This window comes from Clinocottus analis, unplaced genomic scaffold (genome assembly GCF_023055335.1).
Source record: "Clinocottus analis isolate CAN_PGR_092001 unplaced genomic scaffold, fCliAna1.0.p SCAF_28, whole genome shotgun sequence".
NCBI lineage: Eukaryota > Metazoa > Chordata > Actinopteri > Perciformes > Cottidae > Clinocottus > Clinocottus analis.
In genome coordinates, this window is record NW_027176020.1 from 3,386,710 (window position 1) to 3,411,677 (window position 24,968).

The following is a 24,968-nucleotide window of genomic DNA, read 5'->3' on the forward strand; positions in this document are numbered from 1 at the left end:
TATGCTGAAGAGGCTGTCTTCTTTTTAAACAGAGATATTCTTTTGCAGTGTAATCTGTTAATTACTTCAAAGGTTACTGCTGTTTTTTGTACAACCCCCTCCCATACGCCTCTCTCTCTCTCTCTCTCTCTCTCTCTCTCTCTCTCTCTCTCTCTCTCTCTCTCTCTCTCTCTCTCTCTCTCTCTCTCTCTCTCTCTCTCTCTCTCTCTCTCTCTCTCTCTCTCTCTCTCTCTCTCTCTCTCTCTCTCTCTCTCTCTGTGAAAAAGCTCACTGCAGGGAGATTAGACCATTTCATGTGCAGCATTTGTGAAATCTTTAAAAAAAAGAAAAAAAGAAAAACATAACCAGCCCATTGACTATGTGCTGAACATACAGAAAAAAATACACACGGAATTACTTTGCAGAAGGACTGCAAGATCTTTCGTGACGTTAGAAACAGTATTTCCAGCGATGTGGCCACATTCAAGGCTTTTTTCGAGGCGAGCGGGTTGGTTGCCCTTGGCCCCCAGTGAGTCACTGTTTCCGGTCCGACAGGCAGACAGAAGTGAACAAGCATCATGCCTCGGTGGCTTCAGAGGACACAAGATGCACGTTTACAACGCGCGCCGGCGGTTGTGCCGCCCGACGTGTGCTCGCTCGCGAGTCGGGCGGAGAGGTGAAAGCGCTGCCGGTGGGAGGAAGAGGCCGTCTGGTCTCGCTGCCGGTGGCCTTTTGGTGAGTGTCAGCGGCGGGCCGGAGCACATGGGGATCATCCAGGGAAGTGTGACTTCCTTAAGCTGCTAAATCACGATTAATGCTCACGAGGAGAGCAACCACCCTGCCTAGCGCGTGCAACATCTCACTCCCAGTAGCACATGTGGATTGTTGATGTATAATCACACTTCCACACACACACACACACACACACACACACACAACTGAATATATTGTGCATTTGCACATATGATGGATTAAGGCCGTTTATCTTAACGTGTGCAATAATGAATTGCCTTTAAAGTGGATTTGGGTGCGTAAAAGTGTATGCATGCATTCCTTTAAATGAATGAGAAGTGGAACACTTATTGTTACGGTTAGAACAATTCCTGGGGTAACAGGATTACTTTAAATCATCGATGCAAATTCTCTGCATTGAAGCTTTGTTTAATCCATATAAGCCTAACTTCATTAAGCGCACTGTGCTTCTAACAAAAGATTATTACGCCCAGAGATCATTACTCTGTCCTCTGCTCTGAGGACCGGAGGCTTTCGAGACCGCCTGAAAGAGACGATAGAAAGAGTCCAAAGAGTGTGATCCTTTAAAGCTGGAACAAAACGAAACCTGTCCAGTGTGTCTATTGTAAAAATATTTTTAAAAACAGCTTAACACAAGTGCACAACATAAATGCTTCAGTGTGTTCAGAAGAAAACATCCAATCTTTTCCTTAAAGTCCACGGCGTGGACCAACGCAACCCGCTACGTTACCTACTCGTCTCAATGCCTTTTCTTTGGGCTCCGCACTAAATCATTCTTTAAAAAAGAAAAAGGGAGAGAGATAATCTTTCAACATGCAGCGCGCACACACACTCACACACACATACACAGAGGGCGTCAACAGCTGATGCATTTTAGACACATTCCTCAGCAGCCAACATAGGCTGCGTGACAGTTTACACTTCACGCATGGGAAGCTGGTGGAAACCTCGTCAAGCTATTGTCACTTGTGTGGACGTTTCTTGGCGTCCGTTGACCTCAATGAAGTGCAGAGCAGCGCCGGCTGAACGAGTCCAGCGCAGACGCAGCGGTTTGCTTTTGTGAATGAGTCTCGATAAGTCCACGAGCGGGAAAAAAAAAAGATGAACTTTCAAAAAGCGCACGCATGCACAGCAGGAGTGCGCGCTGAGTACGCAAAAGTGTCTCACGCGACGACCCCCGCGTCGGCATCTGTCGCTCTCCCGTTGTCGTCCGCATCCGTCTTCGCGATTAACAAGCCGGCCGACTGCGATCGTTCAATCCGATGCACAAACGCTCACTCATCACCGCTCCTGAGTCCATCAGCATCACCAGTAATTGGGTTAGAAATGATCGAGGCCCGGCTGTCTTACACCAGCGCAACAAGGGGGCTTTTAGTTGGTTATGATTGCCCCCGACTCGCTGGATTCATTAGCTACCGTGATGAAATATTCATAAAAGGAACAAGTTACTTCCCAGGGAAACGCAGGGCTTCGTCATTCAAAACACCGTACATTATTAATTAGCACCTTTTTCCAACACAAAAGGCCTCTGTGTGCACATGCAACACACACACACACGTACACATACACCACATACTGTAACCGTATGCACATACATGGAGGGACATAGACATCAGGTATCAATCTGTTCCCGTCCACACAACCACTGTTTCCATTCAGTACTACAGACATTGCCATAAAGGGGATGTGGACAGCCCGGTGACCGGTTAGGACACTGGATGGAGAACAATGATCGAATGACTGTGTAACCAAATCTACTGTCTTATCAAAAGCCGGGAAATGGAAACAAATTGGGTTTTAAGAGCCCCCTTGTTATTGCATTTCACTCGTTCAAATATTTATCAAAAGAGGTTCTCTGGGCCGGCACAGCGGACAGGAACACACCAAACAAACATGTGAATGATTGGGTCTGACTGGAAGGCAGGGCTCAAACATTTGGTTACTTACAAAAGGAATAACAATTTGTCTTAATTAGATTCTCATTAAACCCAACAACGAGCGGCAATACAGCACCATTTGGCCCGGATGATAGATATCTTTGTGCACACAAACACCAGCTGAACGAGACGTTAAAGTGATTTATCCTTAAACGGGGAGCTTAATCAAGCTCCCGCGGCTCGGAGGATGACTTTGTTGTGGTAAATAAAGAAAGAGGGAAGAAAGGTGAGGGCAGAACAGAGTTTGAAGGCCGCAGTGGAGCACGGAGAAGTAGAAAGAGATGCCAAACACTGGTTTGCACAGGGCTTAATGACACTCATTTTAGGAGCAAATCCCTCTACTTCCACCAGCAGCACCAGCACCCACCAGGAATAGATCAAAGGCCGACTTGATCAGAGAGAACGATCCACTTAGCTGCCTCTTTGCCTTGTTTTCCTCTGACATCTAATTTCCTTAGAATAGAGGGACGGTCGGTGACACATGCTAACTCTCCACCCCGTTTCTGCCTGAACAGACAATAGTTTAAGTTACCGAAACAAGTTCCCAAGGAACAGGTGTGTAGTTTGTGTATGCAAATCGCATGCAAGCTACTGAATCTGAACACATTTCTTTACAGCAAAAAATGCAAAAAAGAGAAAGCTGAGAAGCATAAAGTGCTAATTTAAAAAGAGATTACCTGTAATTGCAGTAAAATAACAAACATGGAAGCATGACTCATTAATAGCAATGTTGCTTTTTAATGTACAAATATCAGCCTAGCAACAACACTGCTGAGCCAAAGAGTGCTGCAGGGATGAGGCCAACCCGGAAGTTAGCATCGCACTAGTTCCCTTAGTATTACAGAATATCTGCTCTGGCGCAAACAAAATGTCTACGTGTAAGTATATATGACGCCTACACATTTTCATCAGCAAGATAATCTTCACAAGTCAACCATTTTTATCATATTTCTATAAGCGTGAATGCAACGGTCAGAAGTAAAAAGCTAACTGGCTGTAAATTAACTACACCACAGTCACATGACTTCATGTTATGAGCACTACGCTAAAGATAGACAAATGTTCACAACCTGATGATGTTTCAGTAGTCTCATTCAGCCACTTTCAGTCATTTAAAAGCAAAAAAAATTACAAGCTTCGTATTTCATATTGTAGAACTAAAATCTCTGATGTATGTTTAGACTTTATTTCAGCCCTTGCTAACAAAAAAAACATAAAAAATAAATAAAGACATTGACTTCAGGACGAGGCCAGTGAAAGAGCATGAATGCTAACTAATTTCCTGGTTTTAGGACTCATTCCTGCTGCAGTCTATACTGTTGTCATCCCCGGCCACATATTTCCTCACTGCCTACTTCTTCCCCAGTTCCCTCCCTACCCACTACTCTTTTCCATTTGATGGCCTGTCGTTTTCCTATTTCCATCACAATCCCTCTCTTGTCCCGTGCCAGCAATGTCCCTATTTTCCTTATGTTCATTTTTCTTTCTTCCCCTCACCCAGCCTGACCCTGAGATGGATTCTGCTGCTGATTGGAGGCAGCTGGTTGCCTGAATCTGAATTTCTTTACCCCCGACCCACCCCTCCCAGTCCTGGCTAGTCAGAGTCAGTCAAAACACCGGGCAAAAGCTATCTGATGCACATTTCACAAGCAAACAACATAGGACAGGGATTGCAAGATACGAAGACGGGCTTTAAAAAATAAAGGCTTGCTGCAGCGTTACAAACAGAAATTGTAAGTGTAATTGTCCAAATATCATGTTGCATTGCACTCGTAGTCTTCTAGCACCTACTTAAGCTTGGCCTGAAATGGGAGCTGGAGCAAACCTGCGTCTCAGAATCTAAATAGCACAAATTGAAAATGAAATAACCCAAAGAAATTGTTATATAATATGCATAGAGGCTAAAAACAATACACATAGCTCTGTGAGGGAAGCTGCCAGAATAAGTGTTTTAGTTTCCTGTAGTTTGGATTTGACCAGCGGCAGAACAGACAGTACTTTGGTCCACACAGATTGACCTCCCCTTCACTGGCAGGCGGGCCTACATTGCCCCACATGCACAGCCGAGTGTGTCTGTGCCACTTCGCTGTGCTAACATCATTCAAGCCAGTTCGTCCGTCTGGTATCGACTGAGGCTGCCATCGCACTCTTGAGGAGTAGAAGCAGTGCAACCCAGTAAACCATGCTGAAAATAAGTCCAGAAAAATTATGAAAAAGCATTTAGGTTATTAAAATAATCTGTAGGAGAACTTTACAAAGTGGTGTTAAAAAAGAACAGATGACTGCGTTTCCTCGCCCCACAATAAGATGTAACCACCCTCCAGAAGTTGAGTAAGTAACATATCTTTGATGATTGAGAAATGCCAATATCAATAAATATATCTTTATTGAAAATGTACTGCATTGTCCTAGTCCATTAAAGTAAAAAAGAAGGAGGAAAAAAAGTGTGCTAATGCTTGCCAGCAGTCATTCTCCTCTGGCTCTAATCCATGTAATCTCCTCACAAGTCCCACCTCCATGAGTGTGAAGGATTGGTGGAAGTCAAAGAACAAATTAACTGTTGCCTCACTTGATAAAAACAAAACCACACAAACATTCAACCGGACCACATCATGTGAGATCCAATCTTTAGGGAAGAAGCTAAGTTAAGACGAGTAAATGAAACAGAGGGGGAAAAAAAAAACTAACGACAAAGTGGGTTAAAATTTGGCCCATGGTTCAAATTAAACGGAACTCACCGGTAGAAGATGAGTCAGAAGAGGATCACCAATCAAGATGGACTCATGTTTATCTCTCCCAAACGGACACATTTAAAATAAACATCCTGGGGATGAACTTATTGTGAGTCTTCTAGTGAACAAGAATGGTCAATATTTACGCATATTGAAACTTCAATAAAGCCGAGGCCTTCGGGTATCCTATAACGTGTTTGTAACACGGCACTTACATATATAAAAACAAATGCACTTCTTTGAAGTCTAAAGGCCATAAACTGACAAAAGAAAAGAGAAAACAAATTTGTGACAGTTTTCCACAATGACGGCATGCTTTATCAAAGGTGTGGTGTGCAGTCACCATATCTGCTGACACTGTATCCTTCTACCAGGCAGGCAATACGCTGGCCAGTGGTAATATAGCCGGGGTCTTGGTTTTTTAGTGCGACTGCTTCCACCCTCAACCTTACTTTTATTACAGTAAACTGATTTGGAAATATTTGCGGTGAAGCAGTGGGCCTACAGACGAGGCATTCTTTCAAAAAGACTCTTTTTGTTTTGAAACACCCACGTATTAACAGTTTGCTTTGGTTCCGTTTTGCTCCAGTCTGATCACGACCGCTATAAACAGAGAGAGGAGAGCATGCATCGTACGGGAATTTAATAAAAAAGGTTGTGAAATGTATCATAGTAATTACTTTAAACCAAAAATGCTATTCAAATGTATTCAAAACAATGATCTACGAGCTGTGTGTGCAAACGGTTCTGCAATCCCGTTTGCACTCAGAAGTCAGCCAAGCGCATGGAAGAGCTACGGTGACCACGTGAAAACGCCAACAGTACTATCCAGAGCCATGTTGTTGTATGAGTAGTTTACGTCAGTGAGGGAATAGCAGAGCTAGAGTGTAGTGGGAAGTATGGGGGAAATGTGTGTAAACGAATGAGTTGCCGGCGGGGCAAAAGAGAGTTGACTTTAGTGGAGCTGTGGGGATTTCAAGTAAATGTACAGTGAACGTGTGCGATAGTGAATGCTGCAGTGCCACAAGACCAACAGAGGGTTCCCCGTGTGGCAGCCGGCTCCGTGGAGAACAACCGTTACGCACGTCAACATAAATGGCTCATTCTAAGATCATGAAAACGCAAAACTGTCCTTATTTTCTGCCGATTATACACTAAAGGAAACACCTATTAATGCTACATTCCATTAATGCCGACAGATCCCCCCTAGATTTAACACACTCTTCCTTTAAACAAGAATATTGAGGGTCATCAAGTCTACTTTGGGTGCAGGCGGGCCAACCATATATTGAGAAACCTCAGTTGTTATCAACTATGTTGGTGCAGTAAATATTGCATGTATGACCACCATACATCCCTTTAAACATTTTACAGTCCAGTTGTGTGTCAGCGGTGAAATAATGTTTGCTTTTCGACTTCCTTGTTTATCGCATGGAGCTGGTTATGAATCCAAGCCGATAACTGAAACAGAGACACACAAGGTATTCAGTCATCCATCGATGTGGAAAACAATATTTCTCTCAAATTTCCTTCCTGGATGAGTCCCATTTTAAAAATCATTGTTTGCTTTTCTAAGAGGGGTGTTGACACACCTTATGCACAGAAAACCATAAGGCGAAGCGGTGAGGAATGCCAGAGTGTTGCATGCTCGCCTGCGTTTCTGTCATCTCTTACAGAGCTCTTATGTGGCTTGGGAGGGATCCACATAGCCTCCAGGTCTGGATACTAGTTGGGACATGGGATACTCAAATAGCCCATTGTAAAGGACCTGTTTGTTTCTTGTCCCAGTGTAGAAGTGAACAGTATGGCCACATATTCCCAACAACCACCCCTTGTTCTTTCACTCTCTTCGGACCGAACATCCATGTTATGTTTAATACATGAACTATTATCTAATGAAGGCCAGATTCCGGGAAAGCAGGAACTGAATCAAACATATTACCTAGCCCCCCCGACGCCCCTCCTCCATCACCCCCGTTTTTCACTTTCACTCTAATCAGACCACGGGCCATAAATTAGATTTATCACTGGCACCAATTGGAGAGGGGAGGGAAAAAGGGCCAGCAAAAACGAAGGCAGGGAGAATGGAGGCCAATTCACAAAGAGCAGGGGGCATGAGCCACGGATCACAGCTGTGTGAGCTCACACCACCACCAGTGAGTGTTTCAAAAACTAATATTAAAATAAAAGATGATTCTCTGAATGCATTCAAACAAAACTGGAACATAATGTGAAAGAAAACAGCCATGATATTCAAAATGATCACACCAACTTGCTAATCCCACTGCGTAAAAACCCTCCCAATGTTCTCTGTGTATCGACCTTACGGTTCCTGCAGGCTCTAAACACCGTTATCAACGGATCCAGTGTGTTGTGACCCTCAGAGTCCCTGCAGGGCAGGCAGCCATAAATTGTCTGACACAGTGGTTAGAAACGGAAAATTAGAAAAAGGACAAGCTGTGCAGCACAAACTTAACTCGCACACACAAACACTGTTCAGAACAGCGGGCAGGCATTGGCACTTATCCATAAAATATTACACAGCGTGCTGGTTGCCAAAAGTAGTCTGTATTACGTTTGTGAAATACTATTATTTTAGGAACGCCAAAAAAACAGCACCATGTGATGAAGACATTTCCCTGCCTCTAAGGACAGATGTCTAATACGTTGTAGTAGTCTAGGAGCAGTGTTTTGCATTTTTATTTTAAGTTTTTTTTCTCCTTAAATAAAATCTATTGTCTACACAGCCTGGCTGTTGCAATTAAATCCTACACTGGGAAAGAGACCGACCTGGCTTTAAGAGGGATTTGAATGCAAGGGACACCCAAGGTTGTTGACTGTGTCACTGGGGTTAAGGGCACTTGAGTAAAAGACAGAATCCTTGCATGTCATTCACTAGTACCCTTTGACAAGGAGGGGAATGACACAATTAGAAAAATAGCCAGCCAGCCACCATAGCAACCCACTATGTCAAGGCTTGCATGATGGACAGGCCGTCCATCGAGCCTTGGCTGCAGGCACACTGGAAACTAAAGAGAGAAAATTGAAGGAAAGAAAAAGAACCAGAAGGGACAGCTTTGCGCAAACTATTTTCATTTCCCTTGGTCACTCCTTCCAGATGTCTCAGTCACCCCCTAAATATTCCATTGTGAATGGTTTCTGCCACACATTTAGGCAATATTTCCATCCATCCATCCATCCATCCATCCATCCATCCATACATCCATACATACGTTAACTTAAAAAAAATAAGCTATGAATTTCAAGCAAACCCCCAGTGGCATGTTTATCCTTAACTTACGTGTGTTTTAGTTACATCGTACGTAGTACAGTGGCCTAATCAGGGGCATACTTCTTTACACACAGTGAAGGCTTGAATACTGATGCACGCACAGCTACAACAACGTTACAACATTCACGTTACACCGTTGGCTGCGTGGCCGACCGAAGTTGATTAACGATATCTAACCTGCAAATAACGCCCCGTATCTCATAAATTAATTTAACGTCATTATGATAAGACATTTCCGAAAGCTTTGCGAGAACTACCATCAATTCCGAACTAACGCTATAACTCAATGTGCGCCGATACTATAACGTCGTTAAAACACGAACGTGCATTGCCTTTAAACTGGCGTTACCTAATCTTTCCTCTCGTGTGTGTATGTTTACGTACGTTTACGTGGAGTTTGGGCAACGTTTTTCACACAGATGAAATAGCCGAATAGTAACAACTCTTTGAAGAAAAGGTCCAGAGGCAGATTAGTCTCCGCGCAGCACAAAGAAAGGCTCTACGTTACACTTAGCTTACCGATCGACCAACCAAACGGTGCATTTAACAAAAAAGCTGTCGTCGGCTCCGAAGAATGTCCGATACGTCCACTTCGGTATCTCGAGCAGCAACAACAATGGACGTTAACGAAAAAATACAGCAGCATACGACACTTGTTTGATAAAACCAGGCATACTTTGGGTAGCCAATTGTGTTAGCTAGGTTAGCATAGCTCGTAGCTCTGACGATGGGTACGCTCGTTTTGTCCGTCGCCACTTGTTATTGGATTAACGCCGCTACCTAACTGACGTGCAGAAGAAAACCTTAAATTACTTTCCGACAGTGTCAATAACATAGTTTGTATGTCCAGCTCACAACCCAGCGTGTTCTTTTTTATTTTTAATAACGTTAAAATGAAATGTTTTGATGAGACATTACCGCGACTCGCCGGGGCAACTAATGCCGACGGGTTAGCTCGTTACTAGCCCGGCCTTTCTTGACGTAATACACAACAATGCAGACGCATCCACAACACACGTCGTTTCTGTTAATTTACTAAAACAGTCCCAACTTCCCTTTGGTCTCAACTCAGTCCGAGTTTACCGACACTGTTGCCTAAGATAACGCTAAGCCAATACGACCGTTGAAGAACCGGCGCGTCCCGTCGTTAAAAACGTGCGCGCCTAGGAGAGGCTGCCCAGGACGCGTCTTGTTGTAAAAAGGCAGCTGCCGATGTGTCGCTTTGCCTTTTCACGATATCCTCCATTTCCACTCACCGTCGACGTGTTTCTTGTTCTCAATCCAAAGCCACGAGCACACGAGCGGACTTGGAACGAGGGCCGGCGTCAAAGTAACAAGAAATGAGGGGGTTTTATCCAACTTATTCTTCTTAGTTGTTTTCTCCACTTCCTGATTGAGACGGTGCCATTTTGAATAGCGAAAAAATATTTCCGCCGCTGTCGTCACGCGCGGTGCCGCTCGACGATCGCGAGCCCGAAAGACAGCCAGGCCATAAATAGTTCATCACGGTGATGTTTGGCACACCTAATCCGCTGAGTCAATTTAGAATAAATAAATAAAAAATGGGGAAAGATTAGATGTGCGATAAATCAGTTGCAGCTCTGTTATTGGTCTTAACGTATACACGTTACATAATTACACATTAGCCTTGTAAAATGTAAATATAAACATCTTATATTGGTTCTCTCTGTAAGACTAAAGTGTTGTATTCTGTAAATAAAATATAAATGTGTGCAAACTGTTTAAGTTGGTTTAATCCATTATATATGGTTTATACAATATTAATACACCTCATCATGTGAGAACTATAGCACTTAAATGTTTTTTTTTTGGTGTCATTTGACCCACTGAACTCAATTATATCGGGAAATTAGGTCAGGAATATTAAAACAACAATAGTTAAAGGCAAGAGATCTAAATACAAGTTCCTGTATCCGCTGTTAACTATTATTGAAATGTACGTATTGGCTCCAACTCTTAAAAATGTCTATTTTCTTTTCATTCACAAACAAGATTTCCCTGGATGACTGCAGTAAAACAGATATTTTGACACAAGAACTAAGTCGTTTGAGACAAATAAACCCCTTAGTTTAATAGTACATCATTTATTTCACTTTAGTCGTACCTTGAATTGCAAACATTAGCAATAGTTTTCTCTCTCACCATCAGAGACTATGGATCTAAATTTAGCCCAAGCACAACACCACTGCTGCTGCGATTACAATCCTTCCCACTCCCACCACTAATGATAGTAATAATCAAAGCTAATGTCTTACTAAGACACTATGAAAAAAAAGCATTACACAACTGCATAAAATAGCATATATGCTATTTTGAAATGGTTTGTTTTCTTTTTTCCTATAGGTTTGTCCGTGCACAACATAATAAAGAGAGCGTAAATGACAATTTATAAAAAAGTGATAATAAACTAGATTATATTAACCTTTTTGCACACAACAAAAACATGGATTGACTAATGTTATACCTTGAATTGTTTTTATTCTGAACTTTTTTTTGTGCAACTGAAAACAAATATGTTTTGCTGCTGTCTCTTCCATGGTATTTTCATTTTAGCAAATCACGTTGACTCTCATCCCGGCAGACAGTTATTACACAAAAGCGTATTTTCCTTTCAGATATTAAACTGAGTGCATGTTCATCTTCCTCCTGCAGGTTGCTGTCTCATTTTGACATCCATCTGTCTATTCCTCGTTATTGAACGACGGAGCTGGAAGAGCTCCAGTTGTTTCCAGCAAACATGCCCTGCCACTGCTTTCCGGGTATAGCGGTCCCTCTTTGGACAAAGGAGGATGGTGGGAAGCAAAGGACGGTGTGTGTGCGTGTGCGTGTGTGCACGAGTGTGCATTTGTGTGTGTTTGTTTGTGTTCAATTTTAAGGTAATGCTCCTGAAAGATAATGGAAGGGGCTGTGCTTTGTCTTCCCTGTCTGATATTGTTGCATTGTCTCATGTCAGCAAGGTGCTGGGTGATGATACAGGAAGTAGAAGCAGCATCCCATGCACACAGTTTGAACCTTTATAATGCATATTATAGCTCATCAATCGACCCAGACTCAAATTTTGAGTTTGAAACCTGTGATGCGCCGATTCCTAACACACTTTTCAGAGTTAATTTCTGATACTTTTTAAAATTTCTTGAATGAAAAAAAAAGCATATATGATGTGGTATCTCAGACCCAGCTGTAATTAAATTAATGAGAAGTCTCTGTGAGTTTGCATTTGGTGCACCCTACTGGAAACCAACTGCAAACACTTGGGTTAACTGGATTTTAAAGTTAGGACTGTTTGAGTGAATTCATTGAAGAATTCAACAGTAATGCCAAGAGCTTAAAAAAATTAAAAATAGCACACAACGCAGAGCCATTCTACACACAGGCACGTTGAAGCACTGCAGGGATCTCCCACTTCCTGTTAGTGTCTAGTTCCCCCTGAGTTTTTGAGTGTTTGCTATTTGGCAGCTGTTCATTGGGACTCTTACGGGGGTTAGTTACTGTAAATAGAACAGTTCATGCACTTTCAGTTCAGGGGAACGTCAAAGGCACTTCCTTTGTTTGAATTACCTTCGCAGAAGAAGCAAAGTGTTGCGTAACAAACCCAAACTGGTGATTAATATCCATCGTGGGAAGTTATTTCCAACAGTGTCCAGACCTTTTGCTGGATTCAGTAATTAGATGAAGAGGGGGAGAAAAAAAAGATTCATTTGTAACACTAACAAAGGCCAAAAAAAATGAAGACGAGCCACAAGGAAACCTACGTTCAACACATCAGGATGGCGATTTATTCAAAACGCTTCTGGGATCAGGCTCCATCTTTTTAAAACTCTGGGATTGACACAGAAGTGCTTTCCTTTCACCTCATCACATCGTGGAGCTCTGTGTCTCCGCTTGTGGATTCATGGCGTAGTAGAACACACAATGCACAACATTTCATGAAACACATCAGCATTAAGCGCTCAGCAGGCGTGTGTTGCAGCACGAATAGGAATGTCGGCCTCCTCGCTAATACGACTTATGTAAATCTCTGACAAAATCAAATTGCACAACTATTCCCTCCCCAAAAGCTTCTTTGTCTCCACTTCATTATTTCCCCCCAGTAAAGGCCACGTCTGCCCGAGGCTGGCTGTAATTTGATTAATCCAGCGAAAGGAGAGCCAGACGGTAAGAGCCTGCTCTACTTCTTTTCCATTCAATTCAACATTGCAGATCTCAGGCGGGATTTAATTTCATGACATTCATTTCATTTGATTATTAAAAGATTTATTTCATTTGTTCCAGTTCCTATAAATATACTGACGTATTGGCGTCATTTGAATATTGATTTGATCAAATTGGAGTGTTGCTATTGCTGAAGCAGATTGTTTTGACGTCAATACAACCGTTTGGTGTTTTCCTCGGTTGCTGTGGATATTTCGGGGAGGCCGAGCAGCTTCCAGAGAGATGGAGACCTTCGTCTTTTTGTTTTCATTTTCCGCCCTGGTCATTCTTTATGCCATGAACACCATTCCTGAGTTTCAAGAGTAAGTGAGAACATTTACTGCTTTCTTATTGCTCCGTTTTTGATGTAAATATTCTGTTGTTGCAGTTCTCTAGTTTAGTTCTTTATTCGTGCACGTAATAAAATAATGCAGTGGCGTAAAAATAATGCACAGGTGGGATAAAACACAAAAGGAACCAACCCCATATATGCTCGCCACCAATTTACAAACAGACTAAAATACATAAATGACCGAAAATAAAGCAATTTCCAAGCAAGAAGTACTAAAGATAAAAAAAGAGAAATAAATACCATGCCAGGCCTCATTTTCCCCGTACTGTACACTGTTCCACCCTGACCTTTCTGTTTTTATCACGCAAAACGGTTGTAAAAGAAGTACAAAGATACTAACTTATGAAGGGCAGGTGATCCTTCCTGTTTCTTTGGATGACTGACAGTTCCCTTTCCCGCCACTAGAGGACACTGTAAGCTTAAAACTGCAGGTTTGACCTGTGACTGTACCTCTTAAACCACGTGGAGCTCTAATACCAAGACTTTCAGAGTGTGTGTGCCAATCGCGTCTTAAAGTTGTGTAAACTCTCAAAAGGATTAAACCCTGACTCGGCAAAAAAAGAAAGAAATTTGAACAGAGAAACTGATATTAGATATTCTTTTCCCAGCTGTGAGGTACACTTCTCTGATCATTTGTTATCTGTTCTAGTGGTTTATTGTGATTCTACCTCATAGTCTCGTCGACAGTTCATGGCTGTGTAATACACGGGGCCATGTGGTAAAACACACACTCCCCCTTTCACACCTTTTCCCGCAGGATATTTCTCACAGCCGACAGACCTTTCACACACCTCCTGTGTGAACATCTCCGCTGGCTCTGTGGACATTGACAATCAATACAGACGGCACAGAGGAGTTTGATAAATGGCTCTTGACATACAATATGCCTCGTGCTCTTCCGCTCTGCAAACAAACAGTATTGTGTGCATAAATCTTCCTTCGAGAGGTAGCGAGGGAGCGTCCCTTTGCTCTCGCAGCATTTGTTTTTCCTCCTCCCGTGAATACACACTGGGAGTTTTCCGAGGATGTAATGTTGTTTACCGGGAGATACCTTGAGCGCATTAATCTTTTCCCGTGCAAAGCAGCGGTACCTTTGACCGGTAAACATGGAGGGCGATGCTGAACTAACACGGCCTTACCTTACTGCTTCCCACACCTCTGCCTATGATTGATTAAACCTTTGTCAAGCTGCGCTTTTAAGCCACCGGTGGAACACTGCAGATCTGGAGTTTAACAAAGGAAAGTATAGCAGAAGTGTACACTGGGGATTAATACTCTGCAATCATTCAGTAACTCTGTCTTTGAAAAACTCGATCAGCCCGGCAAGATAATTAAAAGGGCTTTAAAATATTCTCAATTACCAACAAGCAATCCAATGCATATATTACCATATTATTATAATTAAACAACACAGAATCAGACTTGTTTTGCCAATTGTCGAGACTTTCAAACTTTATTTCAAAAGGCTCCTCTTTGTATTTAGAGCAAGCTGAGATGACAGAGGTTTCCAAAGATCAATTAAATGACACTTTGATATCCGGATGGGTAGATAAAATGAAGAACCCTTAAGGATGCCCTTTCAGAGGAGAAAACCTGATGATGGGCCGTCTATGATGCCCTTTCAGTGGAGAAAACGTGATGCATTTCACTCTAAGATGCTCTGCAAGTGGAGAAAACATGATCAAGTTCCCTCTAAGATGCCCTTTCAGTGGAGAGAACTTGATCAATTCCACTCTTAGATGCTCTACGAGTGGAGAAAACATGATGAAGTGCTTTCTATGATACCGTTTTATTGGAGAAAACACGATGAAGTGCCTCTTTAAAAAACGTTCTGCATGCTGGGCCCCCGCAGCCTGCAGCTGGAGCCCTTTTATTCAATATTTTCCGGCCCTGCTGCCTCCTCAGACCGAGTCCCCCGCGGCTGGATAGATGCCGTGCATCTATAACACAGATTTCCCCCTCACACCTCTGCATTATTTCGACTTACTCGAGGTTGCGTAATTATTATTCTCTCTGACTTCCCATTCATCATAATTTATAATTTAGCACTGCGCAGAGGACTGGCACAACTTCCATGGGAGAAACTAATTAGCAAAGAGAATGAAGCAGAAAATCAGAGGGAGATTGGTGTCTAACAGTGCAGAGGGTCACCAGCAGTTAGATGGATTTTTCTTGCGGATAACAGTCAAATTCCTCTTTTTTTCCCTCCACAGGCCTTATACGATCTTGGCGATCGGCGCCGCTGTGCTGGTGGTCGTGTTTCTGTTCTACTTCCTGGTCACGCGTGGCAACCCACCCAAAGACGCCTTATTCTTCGGTATTTAAAACACGACACACAAGCAGCATGTTTCCAAACACGTTCGACAAAGGTTTGAATTGTACGCGATTACATCGGATACGTGGAAAGCCGCTTAGTCTGATGGGGCTCAGAGCAAATCTGAGCCGCACTATTGACCGACCCCAGAGCTCACGGCACTGTGACACACATCACCTTTGAGCTATTGTTCGGAGACCTTGAAGGTTGACCTTGAAGCAAAGCTTTTGAAGAATGTCCGTACAGGAGGAGGCGCCACACGACTGATCCTGTGTGTGTAAACTGCTGCTGTTCTTCGAGTTCGTGACGGCAGCCGCTCGTGCACCTCTCACACACTTTTAGTGAAGCTTTTCCACATTCATTTGTGTCATATTCGGTCAAATATGTTCTCATTTTGCATGCCCACAGCTGATGCCAGGGGCTATGCTAGGTGGCGATGCATCACCAGTGCGATGCTGGAGTGTCGTGCAGGTGAACGAACCCCACAACAATGAGGACAAAAGCTGTGGCAGCCTCTTCTCAGTGATGGAGAGAGCCATAATCCCCCCTGTGCTATCTCACCTGTTAGATGTCAGAGATAAACCTGGTTGTCCTGAGGATTACAGAGACACTGGTGGCACACGAGAGACACACAATGTGTGTGTGTGTGTGTGGTGGGGTGCATCCTGTGTGCAAAGAGTGTGCGAAGGACAGATAGGGAGGATGTGATACAGCGGTTTAAGCCGTGGTATCTGCAGAGAGATGCCCGAGTCACACGATCGTTCTCTTTATAATGACATTCGAAGAAAAAAAAAGGTCCGTGGGTATAAACTTAAACGTTTCAGCACTCGACACGTCTTGTAGGAAGTGAATAAAACATCCATTGTAGCAGCGTGGTCAGGTTTTCTTTGAGAGTATTAGTAAGACCCTCATGCCACTCTTACGTGGCCCTTCAGCTCTGAAGATGGCCGCTCACCATGGACTCGCTGTATAAATGTGCCTGGAGCCCACTTCCCTGCTCAGGATTTAATTTTCTCCCCACGCTGTCCCATAAATCACTGACGAGCCAGTTCAAGGGAAATATCTTCAACTAAAAATGTTTTCCGAATTAAAACGCTGGAGAAAAAAAAAGCGACATGAGTAAAAAGGAGACAGGAGTCTTTTAGTCGATCCAGTCTCGTTGTTTGTTTGTACATCACATGTGTACATTGTTATTATATCTGCTCTTTCAGAGGCAGGCAAAGCAAATTGAGTAATTACAGGAAACTTTCACTTATCACGAAGGCTCCCGGATGACGTTTGTTCAAAGCGAAAGAAAGAAAGCTGCTTAACATTTCATGGTGTCTTTGGGTTCTGAAGCTCACACACGTGGATGGAAAATGACATTCAGTCTCCGTATTGCTGTTTTTATATCTCCTGTGCTTCTTTGCCGTTGCAGTTTTTGCCGTATTTTCCTTCACTTGTGTCATCGACCTGACGAGCGCTTTGGAATACGACGGCATCGTCTCCGGATTCATGGAATTCTACCAGAAGACGGTATTTTTGTTTTGTCCTTCTCACTTCCAGAAACGCAACCGTACCTTTGCTTTCGGCTCCGGTTTAACGTCCGCCGGCTGTCACGAGCACATGTCACGTCTGTGTTTTCAGGGGGAGCCTTATCTGGGAACGGCCTATGCCATCATGATGTGCTACTGGGACGGAATAGCGCACTTCATCATGTACCTGATGATGATCAGCAGGATAACAGACAGGTGGGTGATGTCAGCTCAGGTCACATCTTGCTCTCCGTCACAGAAAGCTTGCTCTAAATAACTATACAGAGAGCTATACGCTCGTATAAATGCTTCAGACTTGTTATTTTTTGTATTTTTCATTTTAGTGATATTCATGAGTTGCTTTCATCACCTAAAATTCACGGACTGGCCTGAATAAAACAGTGTTTTCAGAAGAAAACGGGGGCTCCTGCAGAGTGAGTTAGTCATAAAGTGCAGTCTGTGAGTTCAGGAGTTCAGAAGGAGAGCCGCCCCGGGGCCGGCGCTCGCACTGAAACAAAATACTCTTTTAAACAATGCCAGTCGTGCGACCACGGGGAGAACGTGTGCAGGTCTTTTTTTTTTTACACAACACTTGTGTGTTATGTGTGAAAAATATGTCTTGGAAATACAGCTAGAGCCAAAGGGATGTTTGTAAGACTCAAAATGTTCCATTAAGAACGTCTAAAGAACCTTTTTTGGAAGAAACAGTTCTCCAATGATTGTTGAAAGCATGATCCCCGAAACTGGGATTGGGAACCATCATTGTTGTGGGTTGCACCACATCAGCAACCTCACGAGGTACAGTAAATGGGTCTAAAATGGTCTTCTTGAAACATAAAAAGGTTCTCAGTAGTACCTTCTAAAGACGTCGTAGATGAAACTCTTGGAATATATAACTTTTCTTGGTAGAACCATTAAAAATCCTTATGAAGTGGAACGTTTTAAAAAGAAATCTTGAGGTTTCACCGTAGAAGGGTTCTCATAGAGGGTTAAGTCTCAAAGTGAACCTTTATAAAAGGATCAACCAGGAAAAAAAAAAAAGATTATCTGATTGGGAAAAGCTGAAGAACCCTACATAGTTCGGTTAGCACCTTTATTGATAAGCGTGACCTCAAATGACCGTGTATCTAACGCTGTGTACCGTCTGTCTTACCTGCTATCTCCATGAGAGTATAAATAGTGTAATAAATCAATATTTTCTCTTGGTTTCTCTTCCAGGAAAGCCTACCGCACCCTGGGCCTGTTCTGGGCCGGCTCTTTGTGCATCAACATGAGTGTGTTCATCGCCGGTATCGTGGCAGGTGAGCCTCCATCTCCACGTTCTCCTCTGCCGGTCCCGTGATGACGAGCGTTAATCAAGTGAACATCTGCACCGCCGTGTACCATCAGTGTCGCACTTCGGTCTGCCAGCAGAATACACAATGGCTCCACGCCTCGTCTGCCACCGCTACACCCGGAACAACGCCGGGGAACTGACTTAAAGCATCTGTTGTCGGCGTTTCAAACGGCATGCGCGGGTGTCACAAGTTCAAACCCGAGCACAGACAACGCGTTGTTCTCTGGTGTGTTAACCGAGACAAGCCCTGCAGAGCTTTAATTCAGAAGCTTAATTACAGATTTACATTGTCGTGTTCATACAGTGTGTGGCTTTTAAAGAGTGAGTAAAATATGATATAAAATATGCTCCTCCCCCCCCTCCCTTTTCTTTGTGACAGGTAAATATGGCTCACAGATCCGTCCAGTCTTCTGGCTCAACTTTGTCTTCCTCTTGACGCCCGTGTTGGCGGCCGTCACGCTATTCAGCCGGCCCAAGGACAGGCCGCTAATCGGGGGATACAATGTAAGTGTAAAGCATGAATGGTTAGCCCTTGGTGGAGCGGTATGGTGTTTGCTGAATGTATTTAATCAGGGCAGTCCACTTGAATGGGATCCAGAATGTGAAAGATGACAAAGGGCAGCCGTGAAGTCATTTATATCTCTGAGCGGCTGTAACTTCCAGCGGTGCAGTCAGTGCGAGAGATTCTGCAATCACCCGAATCTAAAGGATCGTTGGAGTTTGTTTGCATGTGGAGCCACAATGCCTCACCGAGTGTCAATATGTTTGCCACGTCCTAAACTTACTGCAGTCTGAATTCAAACTCAAGTTAGCTTGGGCTTAGATTTGTCTCGGATACACGGCAGCCGCATTCGACTGTGGCTCAGTGGTTAGCATGCCCGTCTCAGTGGTTAGCATGCCCGTCTCAGTGGTTAGCGTACCCGTCTCAGTGGTTAGCATGCCCGTCTCAGTGGTTAGCGTACCCGTCTCAGTGGTTAGCGTACCCGTCTTTCAATCAGAGGATAGATGGTTCGATCCCCAGCTCCACTAGTCCGTGTCCATGTGTCCTTGAGCAAGACACTTAACCCCTAATTTAGCAATGGATCCCGGTTACTGTCAGCTTAAAAGCATCCTTCAGCACGTTGTTTTTGCAATATTTCTGGTTAACAACTTCACTTCTTTTGGACCACTTTCACGAGCGGTCTTTCCAGCTGCTTTTTGCACATCATCTGATGAACCTCAGTGAATGTGGGTTTGATAAAAACCTGGAGAAACACACGCATTCCTTCCACAGAAACAGACCTTCAAACCCAGCAGGACCGCGACTAACCAGCTCCGCGTTGTGTACACTTTGCCGTCTTCTCCTTGTCAGGCCCAGCACGCTCAGAGCATGAAGCTGATCTGGCGTCCTTTGGATCTGATCCTGGTGCTGCTCCTGTTAGCTGCCATGGCCTTCACTACCCTCAGAGGCTTGGTGAGTGTACATCAGTCCAAAACAAGAAATACAAAGCACCCGAGAAGGCTGGCTCTGATCTGGTTTAGTTGTCTTTGGGCAGAGCCAGACGAGCTGAGCCTCAAGCTGCTGGCTTTACATTTACTTCTACAGAGTTTGATCTTTTCACCAAACTATAAGAGGCTTCTCTTTCTCTCTACTTTTGACCATAAAGCTCAGGTTATCATTCTTACTGCCAAATATAATACTGAGGAATCTTGCTTCAATGTGGACGTTTCTTCTTCAGGCAGTTGGGGAGATGTTCACATTGTTGATAACTTTGTGTTATATTGTGAGGTGTTCCTGTCCGCCTCCTTCTGCAGGTGGCTCTGGACTCTCCGCTGGAGGCCTGCTCCATCTACCTGAGGCAGTATGAGCCCTACCTGAAGGATCCTGTGGGCTACCCCAGAGTGATGGTGAGTGCCTCATGTCTCTGCAGCAGGTACCTGAACGCTCCCCTCCAGCCTGCTTTACATAACCAGCCACATAATGGACCTCTTGCCTCCATGCATATCACTCCGAGTGTGCTGGAGGCTCGCCCCGTTATCTCCTCCACTCTTTTAGCTCGCAGCTGATTACACACTCGTTTTTCATCATTACAGCAACAATGAGCTGAGGGGTTGAGAGGCCAGCGCATCTTTGTCTCTCTCTCTCTCTCTTTCATTCGCGTGAGATGGATAACAGATTATTACCGTGTTTGGCGGCGGGCCCGGCCTTCCTGTTATTTCCTCCTCCTGACCCCGCTCTGCTGCCGGGGTTTTTGTTGTGCTTTGTTCGCGGTACACAGCTTTGTCAATAGGTTATCCAAAGACCTTGTCAGGGGCCGCAGTCCAGTCACAATTGCAAGTCATTGATCAGACGGACGAGGCGCATGCTGAGAACTTGATAAGCTAATCCCTCTCCCAAAGCCCCCCATCAGCATCTCTCTGGGTGGGCGGAGGGTGTGTGCTGCATGTGAAAGTATGTCTCGGGTAGCGGCCTTTGCTAATCTTGTGTGTGTGTGTGTGTGTGTGTGTGACTGGTATCGTCTCGCGGGTGCTTTGTGTGTACGCGTGGGGGGGAAGAAATGAAATAAAGTTGCGTCTGGTACACCGGGTTGCAGCGTTTCCGCGCTGACCGACCCTCTTTGTTCATTGATGATGATGAACGGTGTGTGACAGATTACCGTGGCAGCACTAAAAAGACATTTGGACAAAAGACTGAAGGGCATATATGATTGGCTTTCAGGCCTTGCGGCTGAACTCATTAGAATTCATCTAGACTTCAGACGGAGAATGAAAAGAAACTGTTCAGTGGTATAATTTGAGTTTTTTTTTTCGTTTTTTTTTTTTTTCAAGAGGGTAACTGGCTTTCATGCACCAAATATTTTAAGTTGAAGGTCAGGACAGTTTCTGTAATGACCATTGTGTGTCATTTGTGCTGAGGCGTGCACATTTATGTTTGAGAGACTTGCACTTAATACGAACAATTTACGAACAACTGAGGCTTTTATTTGAGCGTTTCCATTTGAAGAGAGCTCATTTTCCTTCTTTACATTTCACATTACATTCATCTGATGGCCGCAGTAACGAGTCACGCCGCAGAACGCAAAGAGATTAGATGAAGGTGATAAAATGATGGACCCAGAGAGATACACAACATCAAAGTGGTACAAAATTTCTCGTAAAGCCTTTAACGATTTAACACTCGAGAGGGTTCACAGCGAAGTACATTTACTCTTTTAAATCTGAATCTGAATCAGAAGCATTTATGGCCACGTACGCTTTCATATACAAGGAATTTGTGGTGCGTACTTTTAACATTTTGACAGTAAACATTTAACAATAGAGAGAGTACAATTAAATCCGCAGTAGAATATGACATTAAAGTTAAAATAAAGTGCACAGTCAGCAGATAGCAAGACTTTAAGGTGGGTTGTAAGTGTTATGTGAAGGTGACAAGTGCAAAGTAAAGTAAGTTTTGATATTTAACTACATTTTACTGCTCTTGTCTGTTCATTTTTTACTCCTTTTGCTGCACTTTTCAATTGTTTTTCCACACTTCTATTCTGAAGGTGTCAGTGTTTGTGATTCAAACAGCAGCCCGGCTTCTGTATTCAGAAAGCGTGGACGCAGTGCAGCGTAGGCCAGAGGAGAAGGAGGACTTACTGTATTAATTATGTGCTGGATTGTTGGTCAGGACCCAAGAACAGCGAAGAGCGGCTCTGATGGAGAGGAAGGGCCTCCTGCACTGGGAGAGACACTTTACCACTGCATCCAGAAACCCTGTTAGCTGGAATATATTATCATTTATAATGCGGGTAGAAATCTGAAAAAAAATCGGAGTGTCATCCTGCACCCTGCTTTCAACCGGCCTCGTCGACAAATCACAGATCTTCTGACCAGGTTGTCAGTTTTATAGTCCCGTATGTGCACATACGGGACTATAAACAGGATACTGAAACCGATACACAACGTTTTGGTGGCTACAACTATTTTGTGCAGAAAAGATTAGCAATAAGGTACTCGAGGCAGTACAATAATGTACACTTCAAGGGTTTGCTGGGTTTAACAAACCCCCCTTGAACAGAACATTATTGACGATACAGTACTGCCTCTCGTGCCTTATTGCTTAAATATACACCAACACTTGTGCACAGCCATGGAGTGCATACACGTGGCAATGAAACAGACAAAAGTCATTTGGAAATGTTCATGTTTGCAGGAAATAAGTGAACAAGTTCTACTTTTTTCTTCTTCTTCTTCTTCTTCTTCACAGATGCTGCACTTGTTCTTCTACGGGCTCCCTCTGTTGGGCGCGTTCGTCTTCGGCCTCCTCAAGCCCGGATGCACGTGGATGTCCGACTGGACCGTGTTCTTAGCCGGAGTCGTGGTCCAGGTAACGCCACGCGGACGAGCGAGCGGGCGAGTCGATCGCGCGCGAGAAAAACAACGAGACTCCGAATGCGTGGTTTGGAAACGCGCCGCGTCGCCGGTCGCTTGCATCGCATTAAGTCACCGGCGTAATTACTGCCTCTGAATTGACTCAAGTCAAATTAAAGCAAAGTTTACAAACGGGAGGGGGAGGAGGGTCTGAAACATGCCGCGGCAATTAAAATGAAACTCCTTGTAGCGAGCTCTCAGCCAGACTAATAATCACCGGGGAAGGGCTGCGTTTTATCCACTGAAGCATGTTTTCTGTAACAAACAAGCTGCAGGTGCTTTCTCTTTGCACGAACCCGACAGAAAGATGAAACACAAGGTGCTTCCACTTGATTAAAGCCCTGTTTTTTCCTCTTCACAAGAGGTCGCGGATAATGTGTTTTCTAAACAGCCGGCTTCTGAAATCCGTTGCTGCTCCCGAGCGGTGGCTTTTCTTCACGACCCTTTTTCCGTGTGTTTTAACGGTGGACCAATGACCTTGGAAGAGATGCTCGTGGTAACTGATTCCCCGGGACGCATCGGTGCCGAAAGGAGGAAAATAAGTCGTAACGACGCTGTCTAACTTCTCCCCGTGTCTTCTTCCAGTGCCAGTGGGCCCACGTCGGGGCGTCCCTCCACCCTCGGACCGCCGCTCCGTTTCGTATCCCGGCCGAGGCTTTCTGGTCCGTGCTGGCGGCCAACTTGCTCTACGCCGCCGTCCCGATCCTCGTGGCCATGCGGGTGCAGAGTAACCCTTATTTCTTCCTGAAGATCGCCCCCTTTCCCGGCCAGACGGGTTTGCCCAACAGCGAGGAGAAAGACACCAAGTACAAAGACAAATAGTCCAAAATCTCTCTTTGAACTTTGGAGTTCACTTCTCTCTCTCATGATTCGTAAAGAGCTGTTTTATTTCAAAATGTCAAAATATAAGAATATTTTGCTCAACATCTTTGGTTTAAGTGGTTATTTAAATGTCCGCTTCTGTAATTGATTACAATGAGTGCTTAAACAGCTCTCGAGGAAGCAGCGGTGTATGTTTCTGGGGCTTTTATTGTGAAGGGAAAAACGGAAAAAGAAGAGGAGAGGAAATGTTCTCGTGGTTTTGGGGACAAAAATGAAAGTGGTTGCTGTCCTAAACAAACGACGGAGTATTGTGTTGTTGTTTTATTATTAAAAGTATAAAGTATATACACAAGATAAACCCTCGGCTACATTTCCTCTCCTCTTCTCCTTCTGTTTTTCCCTTCACAATAAAAGCCCATGAAACATTCACCAGAACGCTGCTTCCTCGTGAGCTGTTTAAGTACTCAATATCTTCCACTTCCATTACTTTCCTTCTACTTATTGTCCTATTTGTGAGTGTTTTTTTAGCTTTTATAAAAATCTGTTGGTCGTCGAACAACGAATGCTGACGTTGTCTTCACAGAAATCTTGAACTGTACTTACGGTCAGTAAAGTCGTACAGCTCCTGCTATCCAGCAAAAAACACAAGCACAATGACGTCAGGCACTTATCTGCTGCGAGCTGAATCACTTATGACTGAGGGCTTCAGTGGAAACGTGAGCTGAAAAACCTGATCGCAAAAAGCCGCACACAAAACGCTTCATCCTCATTTAAAACAATTACAAAAAGCCGCCTCAGGCTTAAGCAAAAAAAAACAACCCTCGTCTGATCATGGCCTCCGTCTTTTCCTGTTAGTTTCATCCAATCAGGGAGAAACAGGGAGATGAATGAACATTAAATCACATCAGTTATTGAAACCCTTCCATAACCTGCGTGCCTTGAAGGACTCGAGAGCAAATTGCATGTTGATGAAACCGAATGCTGCTGAGGTTTAATGCATGTTGTGGGTGGATCGCACCGTAAGAGGAACATCATGAAGACAATACAAGACAGCAGTGATCTACAGCAGCTCATGGACGATGTGCACACATCAACTGAAGCACATCGAGAGCACAACACTAATATATTATTATATTATATTTCACTTGTGCAAATCAGAGGCTTCTGTTTTCTCGCTCTTTACAAGTTAAAGTGTTGTTTCATAATGAATATTCAAGACATCGTCCCTGACATTGGAACCATTTCAGATATATGATGTATTATTTATACATTTAATCTCAGACACGCTGCACACAGGCTTTTTCCCTCCCAAGTTTCCACCCTTTACGCTTGT

General features: G+C 43.9%; 2 protein-coding genes across 4 annotated transcripts in view; one reads left to right on the forward strand and one right to left on the reverse strand.

The window, feature by feature from the left end:
* sbno2b (strawberry notch homolog 2b) overlaps positions 1–10,140 on the reverse strand; it is a 61,270-nt gene extending 51,130 nt beyond the window's left edge. The window contains exon 1 of one of the 3 annotated variants that reach the window (XM_068592901.1): positions 9,950–10,140. The gene's annotated coding sequence lies outside the window, so the exon portion shown is untranslated. Of the gene's footprint in view, positions 1–9,212; positions 9,330–9,949 lie in introns of those variants that run through there. The other 2 variants (XM_068592903.1, XM_068592902.1) reach the window with 2 other exon arrangements.
* A 3,008-nt stretch (positions 10,141–13,148) lies between these two features.
* tm6sf2b (transmembrane 6 superfamily member 2b) lies at positions 13,149–23,635 on the forward strand. Its single transcript, XM_068593069.1, has 10 exons — positions 13,149–13,228; positions 15,471–15,574; positions 16,989–17,086; positions 17,198–17,301; positions 18,304–18,386; positions 18,801–18,925; positions 19,773–19,874; positions 20,216–20,308; positions 22,650–22,769; positions 23,399–23,635. The coding sequence occupies exons 1-10, from the start codon at positions 13,149–13,151 to the stop codon at positions 23,633–23,635; spliced, it is 1,146 nt and encodes a 381-aa protein (XP_068449170.1).
* The last annotated feature ends 1,333 nt before the right edge of the window (positions 23,636–24,968 follow it).

Coding starts and splice junctions, on each gene's coding strand:
- tm6sf2b (XM_068593069.1), top strand. CDS start 13,149: ATGGAGACCTTCGTCTTTTTGTTTTCATTTTCCGCCCTGGTCATTCTT. Junction 17,302..18,303: donor ATCAGCAGGATAACAGACAG/GTGGGTGATGTC, acceptor TTTCTCTTCCAG/GAAAGCCTACCGCACCCTGG. Junction 18,387..18,800: donor CATCGCCGGTATCGTGGCAG/GTGAGCCTCCAT, acceptor TCTTTGTGACAG/GTAAATATGGCTCACAGATC.